The sequence below is a fragment of the Oncorhynchus nerka genome, linkage group LG18 (genome assembly GCF_034236695.1).
Source record: "Oncorhynchus nerka isolate Pitt River linkage group LG18, Oner_Uvic_2.0, whole genome shotgun sequence".
Taxonomy (NCBI): Eukaryota; Metazoa; Chordata; class Actinopteri; order Salmoniformes; family Salmonidae; genus Oncorhynchus; species Oncorhynchus nerka.
The window spans coordinates 68,008,907-68,024,176 of record NC_088413.1 but is presented as its reverse complement, the minus strand read 5'-3'; the positions used below and the strand labels follow the sequence as shown (position 1 = coordinate 68,024,176).

The following is a 15,270-nucleotide window of genomic DNA, read 5'->3' as shown; positions in this document are numbered from 1 at the left end:
CGCGTCAGTTTGGCCAATTGTATGAATCGGGTCTCAGACTGGCATTTGCTCCCCCAGCTAAAGCCTAGACTTTGGCACAGCGGGTTACCACAATCTTGTGGCACACAGATGACTTGGGTTCATACCCAGAGTTACACTTTCAGTACCTTCAGTATAGGGAAAGGGGATCCCTAGTCAGTTGCACAACTGAATGCGTTCAACTGAAATGTGTCTTTCTCATTTAACACAGCCCTCTGAAACACAGAGCTGCGGGGGTACTGCCTTAATCGACATCGTCCACGTCATCGACGCCCATATTCTTATTTGTGGCCAAGGAAGCCTTTTGAGTGCACAGTGCATTTTGAGATGTTCCAACAGCCCATCTCTCTCCAACCTCATCCCACTCTCTCCCTCTCTCTCTGCCTCTCCCTCGCTTTCTCAGAATTATATAGTCTCAACTGCCGCCACTGACTGTCTACAGACGGATATTCAGCAACAGAACAGTCTGTCTAGACTCAGGTTATAGTAGTCGTCTATCTCAGATAGTGCTCAGAGAGTATGGTTGGTAAAGAACTGTTTTAGGTCATTATAGGACCGTCTGTCTGTCCATGATATGATAGAGATGAGAGAAACAGAGAGAGTGAGTGACAGACAGACAGACAGACAGACAGGCAGACATACACAGGCAGGCAGACAGACAAGAAGGCGGACAGACAGGCAGGCAGACAGACAGACAAGCAGGTGGACAGACAGACAGGTCACCGTACCCAGGACCAGTTGGGACTGGCGTTGTTGCAGAATTTTTCCAGATGTTCCTCTGGGGTCATGATTCCATGACACGGCTTGATCCCCACTCAGATATACGATCCAAAAGGTGTGTTTCTGTGTTAAAAACCGGGTGATCCGACTGAAGTGTGTGTTTTAGATACTTGGTGATCTAACAGACAAGTGTGTTCAGACGTTAGTTAAGTAAAGGTTCAATAAAACAGTTAAAGCACGTAGTGATCCCAGCTATTCTGTGTAAGACTGTAATACTGTGTTCGTTCTCACTTGTCAGACTGTCTATATAGTGTTTCTGGAGATATTGTGGGACTAATTTTATCCAGTGTGTTCTGAGAACCGCGCTCCAAAGCTAAACGTTAGAGCACCCACCAGATCTTATCCCAGCTCCTTTAAAAGGCCAGGACGGCACACACACACACACACACACAGGCCCGTCATGAGTGAGACATCTATTGGGGCAGTAACTCCTGGAACTGGTTTGCTACCTGACTCTCAGCTATCTCAGTGACGTCATCAGAGCCACATGGGAGAGAGACTCGGTCCCCTAATTTCTACCCTCTGCTCTACACCCCCTCCTATATCCTACAAGCTCCCACAGTCTCACGCCACATCCATGTTTCTCAAATGTCAATCGGTTAGGGTTAAGTTTAGGCATTAACTCTGTAATACTAAGGTTAGGTATGAACTCAGAATGGTTAAGGTAAGGGTTATGGTTTGGGATCGGCTTACAATAAAAATCTCAAAAACAACTTTCTATCGCTGGATTCAAACATGCAACTTTTTACACCAGAGGCAGATGTTTAAAACTGAAACCAACTTGAAGGTAACAGTGATAACTGTTGCCCCTATTGGCCGGTTTCCATGTCATCTCCCAACGTCCTCTGACTTGGATGGACGTCTAATACGATGTTGTATCACAGGTGACGTGGCTGCTCTATACCACCTGGATCAAAGGCTGCTAGACAGGTCAGCTCAACATGTCCCTCCAACCCAGGACACACAGCTCAATTGAATGGCCATAGATGTCCTTATCTGCCCCCTTGAACCCCCCCCCCCCCTCAGCTAGTACAGACTCCCAACGTTCTTCGCTATGGGACAGCTGGAGATCGAATTACAATGTTGCAAATGTCGGAGAGACAGGCAGAAAGTTTATACAAATCTCTGCTATTGAAAACTACATGTTAGTCTAAAAGAAATGTGAGATAATGTCTAGATGATTTTTGTACTGGAAATAAAGTTTATAAATTGCTTGGCTGGGTTGATGAGACAGTGAATAGCGCAGTCAGATGGAACAGAGTAAATAGGTATTTTAATGTCATAGATTTAGCCAGTGGTAACTTGTGGAATGGACACCGACTGGAATGTGGTTTTAACCAATCAGCATTCAGAATTAGACCCACCCGTTGTATAATACTGTATAACTACAGTAGGCCACAAGACTCTTACATAATGACTGATTATCTTAGTGGTTCGCTAAGAGGAAAACTTAGGCGTAAGGTAACACTGTTAGGTGTCAGTAAGGCACATTTCAATTGGACTTGATTAATTGTTCTCATCTGTCCTCAACTTGAGCCCAGTGGCAATAGCTTCCATTGACCGTCAGTTTAAATGTATAGTGTGTGCTGCCCTCTGCTGGCCACAGATAGTGTCGCGTCTCCTATGTGTAGCAAAAGAATACAAAGGGGGGGGGGGGGGGGGGGGAATAAACAGGGAGACACCACCCACTAGTGGTGGGAAATGAGAGTTGCTGTGAGAGATGTGTGAAGAGCAGTGAGTCAATGTTTAGAGCAGGGTTTTATGACTCCAGCACCTAGACAGCAAATGGGTGCATAGGCTTTTGTTCCAGCCCCGCATCAACTATTCCTGGTCCAGACTACATACAGCCTGTGATTAGTTGATTATTTGAAACAGGTGTGTTTAGTGCTGGGCTGGAATGAAAGCCTGCACTCTGAGTGGTTCTCTCGGACCTGATGGTAAAAAACGTCATTCAGGCGGATGTACAGCATAACCAACAGCAGATACTGTAAAATAGATTGAGACTGTTTTCAGAACATGTACATTTATACATTGTAAAACATAACAGTACACAGGACATTGTGTCTATAGAACATGACAACATCAATTCAAGTTTCTCAACATATTGATAACCAGGAGACCACAAACACGGAGCGTCAGAAATGAGAGCCACATACACATAAGAGTTCTCACCTCTTGAAGAACACTGGCGTGAAATCACTTTTACATAGCTAAGTACTTTTTACATGACACAAAACTGTCAAAATATATGCAAAATATTGAATCACTGTATATCACAAAAAACTTCTTTAAAAAAACCGACACTTCATTATCTACAATAAGAATGGTGGCATGCACTGTGGAATGATGACTTGTAACGAATCACACCAGAGAGGAGGAGGGCTGATTGGAGTATTGTAGTATTGTAGTAACTACCACAGCAATGCTACAGTAAACAGAGCCATACAAGTCGCAGACTCATAGCTATATTCACTAGCAGCTACACTCTCCATGGGTTATTGGCTTGATCCACTAGAAGTGTACAGACAGTTTTTGCCTTTCTGTTTTGAACCTACAGCAGGGTTCAAGCTGAGGGGTACGGGGTTGAGATTCATGGGTTTAGGAGTTAGGGGGGTTCATATGTGTTTCCCTGTGAGGAAGAAGAGGGGCCGGTCCTCTTTAGCGTTGGCTGTCTGGAACTCGTCACTCAGCCGGAACCTCCACTCGTCCTCGAGCTCCAGCCTCACCACTGTCTGTCTCAGAGAGCTGCGGTCAGCACATATCACACACAGAACTGCCCCTGGAGGAGGGAAGAGAGAATACTGTTGAGGAAGTGATGACTTCTCTGTGTGTGAGTCTGCCTGCATGGGTCTGTGGACGTTTACCTTTGAGGAAGTGATGACTTCTCTGTGTGTGAGTCTGCCTGCATGGGTCTGTGGACGTTTACCTTTGAGGAAGTGATGACTTCTCTGTGTGTGAGTCTGCCTGCATGGGTCTGTGGACGTTTACCTTCGAGGAAGTGATGACTTCTCTGTGTGTGAGTCTGCCTGCATGGGTCTGTGGACGTTTACCTTCGAGGAAGTGATGACTTCTCTGTGTGTGAGTCTGCCTGCATGGGTCTGTGGACGTTTACCTTCGAGGAAGTGATGACTTCTCTGTGTGTGAGTCTGCCTGCATGGGTCTGTGGACGTTTACCTTTGAGGAAGTGATGACTTCTCTGTGTGTGAGTCTGCCTGCATGGGTCTGTGGACGTTTACCTTTGAGGAAGTGAAAGTTCTTTAGGAATCCTGGCGTGACGAAGGAATCCCAGAAGCAGAGCAACAGGCCGCTGAACAGCAGCCCTGTAGTACAGATGTTGATGGAGCGAGGTCTGGAACTCACAAAACACACCGTCACCTGGAGAGAGAGAGAGGGGGGGAGGAAGGAAGGAGGGAGGGGGTGGAGGGAAGGAAGGAGAGAGGGAGGGAGGGGGGTGGAGGGAAGGAAGGAAGGAGAGAGGGAGGGCGGGGGGGGTGGAGGGAAGGAAGGAAGGAGAGAGGGAGGGGGGGGTGGAGGGAAGGAAGGAAGGAGAGAGAGGGGGGGGTGGAGGGAAGGAAGGAAGGAGAGAGGGAGGGGGTGGAGAGAGGGAGGGAAAGAGATATGCCCCAATGACTGATCTGACATCGGAACAATCACATATTTATGTGTGTGTGTGTGTGTGTGTGTGTGTGTGTACCTCAGGCCCCAGGTTGAGGTAGCAGTCTACAGACAGTATGGGGTGTGTGTAGTTGCATGTGCTAAGGGGGAACAGGCTAGAGTGTTGCAGGTATTTCTCCAGCAGTAGCTGTGCAGGCGTGGCCAGGAATGGATGCTTGCTGTCCGTGGCACAGATATACCGAGACGGCTGGACCGAGGTGGGGACGTCAGTCGTCTGAAACCACACATTATATCAACATTACAACGGTCCATCATGAACGGTACAACAACATTACAACTGAGACATCACATTACAGAGGGATATGAATCGATCCCTGCGGAACACCACATTTGATTTGAAGACGATGTTGTGAGTGTATATTTGTGTGTGTGGTTGTGTGTGTGTGTGTGTGTGTAAGACTGTACCTTGTTCTTGATGATGAAGGTGTGGTATCCTCCAATAGAGATCTGTTTCTTCATCACACTAAAGTTGTTGAAACGACAGATGAGCAGACCAGCACTGTGGACTCGCAGGGTGAAGTCAACATCATCACACGTAAACCTGGAGGAAGAGGAGGAGAGAGGGAGAAGAGGAGGAGAGGGGGAGAGGGAGAAGAGAGGAGAGGGGAGAGGGAGAAGAGGAGCGAAGGGAAAGAGAAGAGGCAGAGAGAAAGAGTGAGGGATGGTTCACATAGAAACCATTTCAACCTGCCACCATACTCGTCTTCCAAAACAAATGACTTATCTAAAGTCAAGTGTCTGTCCTCTCTAATCCATTTTGGTTGTACAGGACTATTCTAGCATATTATTCAATTCTAGTCTACTGTCTCACCTGTTCTGGTTGAACTGGATGCCCTGGGTCAGGTCCACGTTTAGAAGCAGGAAGTCGTGGAGGTGTCCTCTGGAGAAGGGCTCCCTGTGACGAGCTCCTCCCCCTGACCCCTGACCTGGGGAGTGACTGCTCCACTTCCTGATCCCACAGAGGCCGAACTGTGTGAGGTCAGGACACGCCTCCATGTGCTGCAGCATCTGCTTCAGAGACACGTTCCTCTCTGCAGGGCCTGAGGTACTGGAAGAGAGAAAGAGAGAGAGGATTACAGAGCTATGCAAGGACAACAATGAATTGTGTTGTTGTGTGTGTAGCTGAGAATCATTCCTTGTCGTGTGTATGTGTGTGTGTGTGTGAGTGTGACTGTATACCTGTGTGAGTCCAGGTCCACAGCGTTCCACATGACGCAGGAGTCGTCAGAGAGGATGATGAAGGGCCAGACGTCGGCTGGCGGCCCTCCTCCCTCCACCCTGCGGCTGCGTTCCAGCTCCAGGTTGTTATAGGACAGCTCCTTGATCAGGAAGTGGGCCGCACCTGGGGGAGGGGGCAGAGGTCAGAGAGGGAGACATTGTCTCTGTATCTCATAATGTATGTTAGTTCGTTTATTTGTGTGGGGGGAGAGGGTGAGAGATAGATGAAGGGAGGGGGAGTGAGAGAGAGAGTAAGAAAATGAGTGAGTTAGTGAGAAAGAGAGTGGAGTTGGAGGTGGTTATAGCGTACCGAGCCCGGCTCCATTGAAGATGGTGGGCAGCACCAGCATAATGTGGTTGGGCCAGTACTTCTTATAGACAGCCATCTCATACTCCTTGATGACCAGGATGTGGAGGTGGGCCGCCCCATCCATGGCGTGGTACAGGTTGAACAGGCCATGCTCATGACGACCTGTTGTTGGGGTGAAGATGGGACTCTTGATACAGTCTGGGTTCTGATAGGGGAACGAGAAACATACACAAGTTTGAGTGGGTTCCGCAAAGATTTGATCTTTTCAGGGTTTCTATACTATGTATTATGTTGACTGTATATGTTAGTGGAGGTTTCAGATATGGAAGTACTATAGGAAATAAAGAAAGAAAGAAATGAATAAATAGTAAGAGAGGAAAAATAGGCTCTTGGGAGCTCCCTGGTGGTGAGATTATGCAGTGCATCCTCACTTCACTGATTGTGGGTTTGAGGGAGGGGTTAGTAGTGTACTGCTATGGTTCGATTCTCTACTCTTCTCCTTGACATGTGTACCTGCTCAATCCCCCTATCAGATTTAAAGGCACTGGATTACTGTAATGAGTTAGCACCCTATTTCTTAAACCAATCCATTTATTTCACATCCATAGAGGGGAGTGAATGAGTGCACACCTCAGGAAGAACGGTAGAGAATGGGTATTAGGGTTAGTATTAAGGGTGAGGGGCTTAGTTAGATTACCCAATCGGAGGTGAGGGGCAGTCTCATGCTCTCTAGTTGGCCTCCTGGTTGGCTGAAGCTGAAGTGGTGGTGTTTAGACTTGGGAATGATGAAGTAGAGCTGGATATCCTCCCCCAGCAGCAGGTGGGAGAAGGTGAAGGCATGCAGGGTCAACTCATACATCTACACATATACAATACACAAAGAAAATACATGACCATACATCTACACAAATAAAATACATTATCATACATTTACACATATAGAATACATTATTATACATCTACACATGTAGAATAACCATATATAACACATTATCATACATTTACACATAGAATACATTATCATACATATACACGTATAGAATACATTATTATACATCTACACATGTAGAATAACCATATATAACACATTATCATACATATACACATAGAATACATTATCATACATATACACATATAGAATACATTACTATACATCTACACATGTAGAATAACCATATATAATACATTATCATACATTTACACATAGAATACATTATCATACATATACACATATAGAATACATTATTATACATCTACACATATATAATACATTATTATACATCTACACATGTAGAATAACCATATATAATACATTATCATACATTTACACATAGAATACATTATCATACATATACACATATAGAATACATTATTATACATCTACACATATATAACACATTATCATACATCTACACATATACAATACATTATTATACATCTACACATATAGAATACATTATTATACATATACACATAGAGAATACATTATTATACATCTACACATAGAGAATACATTATTATACATCTACACATATAGAATACATTACTATACATCTACACATATAGAATACATTATTATACATATACACATAGAGAATACATTATTATACATCTACACATATAGAATACATTATTATACATCTACACATATACAATACATTATTATACATTTACACATATACAATACATTATTATACATCTACACATATAGAATACATTATTATACATCTACACATATACAATACATTATTATACATCTACACATATACAATACACAAATAGAATACATGATCATACATCTACACATATAGAATGAACATATATAATACATTATTATACATCTACACATATAGAATGAACATATATAATACATTATTATACATATACACATATATAATACATTATTATACATATACACATATATAACACATTATTATACATCTACACATATAGAATACATTATTATACATCTACACATATAGAATACATTATTATACATATACACAGATATAATATATTATCATACATTCACACATATAGAAGAAGCTATCATATGTTTACACATATAGAATAAACATATAGAATAAAGATTTTCTACATCTACACATATAAAATACACATATAGAATACATTATCATACATACAGTTGAAGTCAGAAGTTTACATACACCTTAGCCAAATACATTTAAACTCGGTTTTTCACAATTCCTGACATTTAATCCTAGTAAAAATCCCTGTCTTAGGTCAGTTAGGATCATCACTTTATTTCAAGAATGTGAAATGTCAGAATAATAGTAGAGAGAATGTATTATTTCAGCTTTTATTTATTTCATCACATTCTCAGTGGGTCAGAAGTTTACATACACTCAAATAGTATTTGGTAGCATTGTCTTTAAATGGTTTAATTTGGGTCAAATGTTTCCCACAATAAATTGGGTGAATTTTGGCCCATTCCCCCTGACAGAGCTGGTGTACCTGAGTCAGGTTTGTGGGCTTGCACACGCTTTTTCAGTTCTGCCCACAAATTTTCTATGGGATTGAGGTCAGGGCGTTACCTTGACTTTGTTGTCCTTAAGCCATTTTGCCACAACTTTGGAAGTATGTTTTGGGTCATTGTCCATTTGGAAGATCCATTTGTGACCAAGCTGTTTCATCAGACCAAAGGACATTTCTCCAAAAAGTAGGATCTTTGTCCCCATGTGCAGTTGCAAACTGTAGTCTGACTTTTTTTATGGCGGTTTTGGAGCAGTGGCTTCTTCCTTGCTGAGCAGCCTTTCAGGTTATGTCGATATAGGACTCGTTTTACTTAGATTTTTCCATGATGTCAAGCAAAGAGGCACTGAGTTTGAAGGTAGGCCTTGAAATGCATCCACAGGTACACCTCCAATTGACTCAAATGATGTCAATTAGCCTATCAGAAGCTTCTAAAGCCATGACATCATTTTCTGGAATTTCCCAAGCTGTTTAAAGGCACAGTCAACTTAGTGTATGTAAACTTCTGACCCACTGGAATTGTGATACAGTGAAATAATCTGTCTATAAACAATTGTTGGAAAAAGTACTTGTGTCATGCACAAAGTAGATGTCCTAACCAACCTGCCAAAACTATAGTTTGTTAACAAGAAATGTGTGGAGTGGTTGAAAAATGAGTTTTAATGACTCCAACCTAAGTGTATGTAAACTAGTTTTAATGACTCCAACCTAAGTGAATGTAAACTAGTTTTAATGACTCCAACCTAAGTGAATGTAAACTAGTTTTAATGACTCCAACCTAAGTGTATGTAAACTAGTTTAAATGACTCCAACCTAAGTGTATGTAAACTAGTTTTAATGACTCCAACCTAAGTGTATGTAAACTAGTTTTAATGACTCCAACCTAAGTGAATGTAAACTAGTTTTAATGACTCCAACCTAAGTGTATGTAAACTAGTTTTAATGACTCCAACCTAAGTGTATGTAAACTAGTTTAATGACTCCAACCTAAGTGTATGTAAACTAGTTTTAATGACTCCAACCTAAGTGTATGTAAACTAGTTTTAATGACTCCAACCTAAGTGTATGTAAACTAGTTTTAATGACTCCAACCTAAGTGTATGTAAACTAGTTTTAATGACTCCAACCTAAGTGTATGTAAACTAGATTTAATGACTCCAACCTAAGTGTATGTAAACTAGTTTTAATGACTCCAACCTAAGTGTATGTAAACTAGTTTAATGACTCCAACCTAAGTGTATGTAAACCAGTTTTAATGATTCCAACCTAAGTGTATGTAAACTAGTTTTAATGACTCCAACCTAAGTGTATGTAAACTAGTTTAATGACTCCAACCTAAGTGTATGTAAACTAGTTTTAATGACTCCAACCTAAGTGTATGTAAACTAGTTTTAATGACTCCAACCTAAGTGTATGTAAACTAGTTTTAATGACTCCAACCTAAGTGTATGTAAACTAGTTTTAATGACTCCAACCTAAGTGAATGTAAACTAGTTTTAATGACTCCAACCTAAGTGTATGTAAACTAGTTTTAATGACTCCAACCTAAGTGTATGTAAACTAGTTTAATGACTCCAACCTAAGTGTATGTAAACCAGTTTTAATGACTCCAACCTAAGTGTATGTAAACTAGTTTTAATGACTCCAACCTAAGTGTATGTAAACTAGTTTTAATGACTCCAACCTAAGTGTATGTAAACTAGTTCTAATGACTCCAACCTAAGTGTATGTAAACTAGTTTTAATGACTCCAACCTTGGAGGTCATAAGGTGAATGCACCAATTTGTAAGTCGCTCTGGATAAGAGCGTCTGCTAAATGACTTAAATGTAAATGTAAATGTAAGTGTATGTAAACTAGTTCTAATGACTCCAACCTAAGTGTATGTAAACTAGTTCTAATGACTCCAACCTAAGTGTATGTAAACTAGTTCTAATGACTCCAACCTAAGTGTATGTAAACTTCCGACTTCAACTGTATGCACATATAGAATACATTACCATACATCTACACATATAGGATAGATATACATCTACACATATAGAATACATTATCGCACATCTACACATATAGAATACATGATCATACATCTACACATATAGAATACATTATCATACATCTACACATATAGGATAGATATACATCTACACATCTACAATGCATTCAGAATGTATTCAGACCCCTTGACTTTTCCCACATTTTCTTACATTACAGCCTCATTCTAAAATTGATTTAAAAAAAAGTTTTCCCCTCATAAATCTACACAAAATAACCCATAATGACAAGGCAAAAACAGGTTTAGACATTTTTGCAAATGTATAAAAAATAAAAAACAGAAACATCTCAAGGATGATCAATTGGAAACAGGATGCACCTGAGCTCAATTTAGAGTCTTATAGCAAAGGGTCTGAATACTTATGTAAATAAGGTATTTCTGTTTTTAAATTGTAACACATTTGCAAAAAATATCTACACCTGTTTTGCCTTGTCATTATGGAATATTGTTTGTAGATTGATGAGGATTTTCATTTATTGAATACATTTAGTTGAAATGTGGACATTTTAGAAATTAATTTACAAAATGTGGAAAAAGTCAAGGGGTCTGAAAACTTTGGAAGGCATTGTATGTTTTTATTTATAAATGATAATATATTTATAATACATGATCATGTCCCAGAGAGATCACAACATCACAACATATTAAAGACCAACTATGCACTGATTAGTACAGCTAATAATATTGAGACTGTGTGTGTGTGTGTTTGAGACCATGTCTGTGTGTTTGAGACTGTGTGTGTGTGTGTGTGTGTTTGAGACTGTGTGTGTTTGAGACCATGTCTGTGTGTTTGAGACTGTGTGTGTGTGTGTGTTTGAGACCATGTGTGTGTTTGAGACCGTGTGTGTGTTTGAGACTGTGTGTGTGTTTGAGACTGTGTGTGTGCGTGTGTTTGAGACTGTGTGTGTTTGAGACTGTATGTGTGTGTGTGTGTTTGAGACCGTGTGTGTGTGTTTGAGACTGTGTGTGTGTGAGACTGTGTGTGTGTGTGTGTGTTTGAGACTGTGTATGTGTGTGTTCTCTGCTCACCTGGTATGCGGGGTTGAAGCCTGTGTACTGGTGACACTGCTCACAGTGGTGGTAGGTGTTGTAGGCTGCGTATTTAGACAGTTTGATTCTGGCCGTACGCCTCCGCAGATACACGTCCTCCTGACGTCTGGGGATTCCTGGGGGGAGAACAGGGGGGGCTGGGGTTTAGTCGACCAGGAGAACACCAGTCAACAACCATGGAATAACCATAGAGCATCTGAGAACCAGAACCACATACTGTACACAGCTACAGAGTTTAGCCAGTCATTGGTTATCTAGTTTGTTTTTTCTACAATAGTAGAACAAGAGACCAGGAGGTCCAAGACAATGATCTAGTAAGACTGCCTATGATAATGTTATGGTCCTAGAGAGATGTCCCGCTTAATGTCCAACCATCAGTGTTGGGGTAGTAGCCAGGGCAGTAGATAGTGCTGATGTCTTCATATTTGGGGTCGTGGATGGTGTAGTCAAACGGAATGCCCCTCAGTGTGTCTGTGACTGGCCAGGAGGCACAGGTTGGCTGGTACTGGACATGCTCCAGCTGACCACCTATACAACACAGATATGTATATATTCACGATACATTCATAACAGCTAATAGCGCCTTAAAACAACCTCATGTAGGGTTATCAGAGTCCAAACCGCTTCTGCGTCTGCACAGCTGTTTTCTAGAATCTTGGACCGTTGGCTATGATAGTTTTGAAGTGTCAGCACGGCCCAGATGATGTATCTATCTGTCATCACATTCAGTTGAATGGAAGGTGTATCTATCTGTCATCACATTTAGTTGAATGGAAGGTGTATCTATCTGTCATCACATTCAGTTGAATGGAAGGTGTATCTATCTGTCATCACATTCAGTTGAATGGAAGGTGTATCTATCTGTCATCACATTCAGTTGAATGGAAGGTGTATCTATCTGTCATCACATTCAGTTGAATGGAAGGTGTATATATCTGTCATCACATTCAGTTGAATGGAAGGTGTATCTATCTGTCATCACATTCAGTTGAATGGAAGGTGTATCTATCTGTCATTACATTCAGTTGAATGGAAGGTGTATCTATCTGTCATCACATTCAGTTGAATGGAAGGTGTATCTATCTGTCATTACATTCAGTTGAATGGAAGGTGTATCTATCTGTCATCACATTCAGTTGAATGGAAGGTGTATCTATCTGTCATCACATTCAGTTGAATGGAAGGTGCTCCCAGTGAGCCGCTGGGCTATTAAGACTCTGCACCCTTCACTGCTCTAATATACAATAGCACAGAGGTGTAAAACACAATTCAGAGACCCACAGCCACAGTGGTTATGGGAGTGTTGTCATGGTAACTCACTGAAGTTGATATCTTCCTCATCATAGATGTCCACCTCCATCAGTCGGATCAGCATACGAGACAGGATGCCCAGAAACTGGAGGTACGCCCCTGTCTTCCCCACCTGAACAGGTTACAGGAGTCAGTATGGTGTGTGTTTGTTTTGGTGTGTGTGTAAGGCTATGTATGTGTGTGTGTGTGTTTCCACTGAGCAGCAGTCTGCATGTGTGTATGTCTGTGTATACCTGTGGGGGTCCACTGAGCAGCAGTCTGCATGTGTGTATATCTGTGTATACCTGTGGGGGTCTGCTGAGCAGCAGTCTGCATGTGTGTATGTCTGTGTATACCTGTGGGGGTCCACTGAGCAGCAGTCTGCATGTGTGTATGTCTGTGTATACCTGTGGGGGTCTGCTGAGCAGCAGTCTGCATGTGTGTATGTCTGTGTATACCTGTGGGGGTCCACTGAGCAGCAGTCTGCATGTGTGTATGTCTGTGTATACCTGTGGGGGTCCACTGAGCAGAAGTCTGCATGTGTGTATGTCTGTGTATACCTGTGGGGGTCCACTGAGCAGCAGTCTGCATGTGTGTATGTCTGTGTATACCTGTGGGGGTCCGCTGAGCAGCAGTCTGCGGGGATGGAAGTCTGTGTATACCTGTGGGGTTCCGCTGAGCAGCAGTCTGCATGTGTGTATGTCTGTGTATACCTGTGGGGGTCAACTGAGCAGCAGTCTGCATGTGTGTATGTCTGTGTATACCTGTGGGGGTCCGCTGAGCAGCAGTCTGCGGGGATGGAAGTCTGTGTATACCTGTGGGGGTCCGCTGAGCAGCAGTCTGCATGTGTGTATGTCTGTGTATACCTGTGGGGGTCCACTGAGCAGCAGTCTGCATGTGTGTATGTCTGTGTATACCTGTGGGGGTCCACTGAGCAGCAGTCTGCATGTGTGTATGTCTGTGTATACCTGTGGGGGTCCACTGAGTAGCAGTCTGCATGTGTGTATGTCTGTGTATACCTGTGGGGGTCTGCTGAGCAGCAGTCTGCATGTGTGTATGTCTGTGTATACCTGTGTGGGTCCACTGAGCAGAAGTCTGCATGTGTGTATGTCTGTGTATACCTGTGGGGGTCCACTGAGCAGCAGTCTGCATGTGTGTATGTCTGTGTATACCTGTGGGGGTCCACTGAGCAGCAGTCTGCATGTGTGTATGTCTGTGTATACCTGTGTGGGTCCACTGAGCAGAAGTCTGCATGTGTGTATGTCTGTGTATACCTGTGGGGGTCCACTGAGCAGCAGTCTGCATGTGTGTATGTCTGTGTATACCTGTGGGGGTCCGCTGAGCAGCAGTCTGCGGGGATGGAAGTCTGTGTATACCTGTGGGGGTCCGCTGAGCAGCAGTCTGCATGTGTGTATGTCTGTGTATACCTGTGGGGGTCCGCTGAGCAGCAGTCTGCATGTGTGTATGTCTGTGTATACCTGTGGGGGTCCGCTGAGCAGCAGTCTGCATGTGTGTATGTCTGTGTATACCTGTGGGGGTCCGCTGAGCAGCAGTCTGCATGTGTGTATGTCTGTGTATACCTGTGGGGGTCCGCTGAGCAGCAGTCTGCATGTGTGTATGTCTGTGTATACCTGTGGTGGTCCGCTGAGCAGCAGAATGCATGTGTGTATGTCTGTGTATACCTGTGGGGGTCCGCTGAGCAGCAGTCTGCATGTGTGTATGTCTGTGTATACCTGTGGGGGTCTGCTGAGCAGCAGTCTGCATGTGTGTATGTCTGTGTATACCTGTGGGGGTCCGCTGAGCAGCAGTCTGCATGTGTGTATGTCTGTGTATACCTGTGGGGGTCTGCTGAGCAGCAGTCTGCATGTGTGTATGTCTGTGTATACCTGTGGGGGTCCACTGAGCAGCAGTCTGCATGTGTGTATGTCTGTGTATACCTGTGTGGGTCCACTGAGCAGAAGTCTGCATGTGTGTATGTCTGTGTATACCTGTGGGGGTCCACTGAGCAGCAGTCTGCATGTGTGTATGTCTGTGTATACCTGTGGGGGTCCGCTGAGCAGCAGTCTGCGGGGATGGAAGTCTGTGTATACCTGTGGGGGTCCGCTGAGCAGCAGTCTGCATGTGTGTATGTCTGTGTATACCTGTGGGGGTCCGCTGAGCAGCAGTCTGCATGTGTGTATGTCTGTGTATACCTGTGGGGGTCCGCTGAGCAGCAGTCTGCATGTGTGTATGTCTGTGTATACCTGTGGTGGTCCGCTGAGCAGCAGAATGCATGTGTGTATGTCTGTGTATACCTGTGGGGGTCCGCTGAGCAGCAGTCTGCATGTGTGTATGTCTGTGTATACCTGTGGGGGTCTGCTGAGCAGCAGTCTGCATGTGTGT

General features: G+C 43.1%; 1 protein-coding gene across 1 annotated transcript in view; it reads right to left on the bottom strand.

Annotated features, from left to right (window-relative positions):
• Positions 1-2,051: 2,051 nt before the first annotated feature.
• Positions 2,052-15,270, bottom strand: part of LOC115121223 (protein GREB1-like) — a 64,712-nt gene continuing 51,493 nt past the window's right edge. The window contains exons 23-33 of the mRNA XM_065004293.1: positions 12,919-13,021; positions 11,971-12,126; positions 11,578-11,714; positions 6,699-6,860; positions 6,002-6,206; positions 5,653-5,815; positions 5,285-5,521; positions 4,879-5,014; positions 4,493-4,687; positions 4,035-4,173; positions 2,052-3,577 (exon numbers count right to left, since the gene is read on the bottom strand). Coding sequence (XP_064860365.1) covers positions 3,414-3,577; positions 4,035-4,173; positions 4,493-4,687; positions 4,879-5,014; positions 5,285-5,521; positions 5,653-5,815; positions 6,002-6,206; positions 6,699-6,860; positions 11,578-11,714; positions 11,971-12,126; positions 12,919-13,021 — 1,797 coding nt within the window. The 3' untranslated portion in view covers positions 2,052-3,413. The remainder of the gene's footprint in view (positions 3,578-4,034; positions 4,174-4,492; positions 4,688-4,878; positions 5,015-5,284; positions 5,522-5,652; positions 5,816-6,001; positions 6,207-6,698; positions 6,861-11,577; positions 11,715-11,970; positions 12,127-12,918; positions 13,022-15,270) is intronic.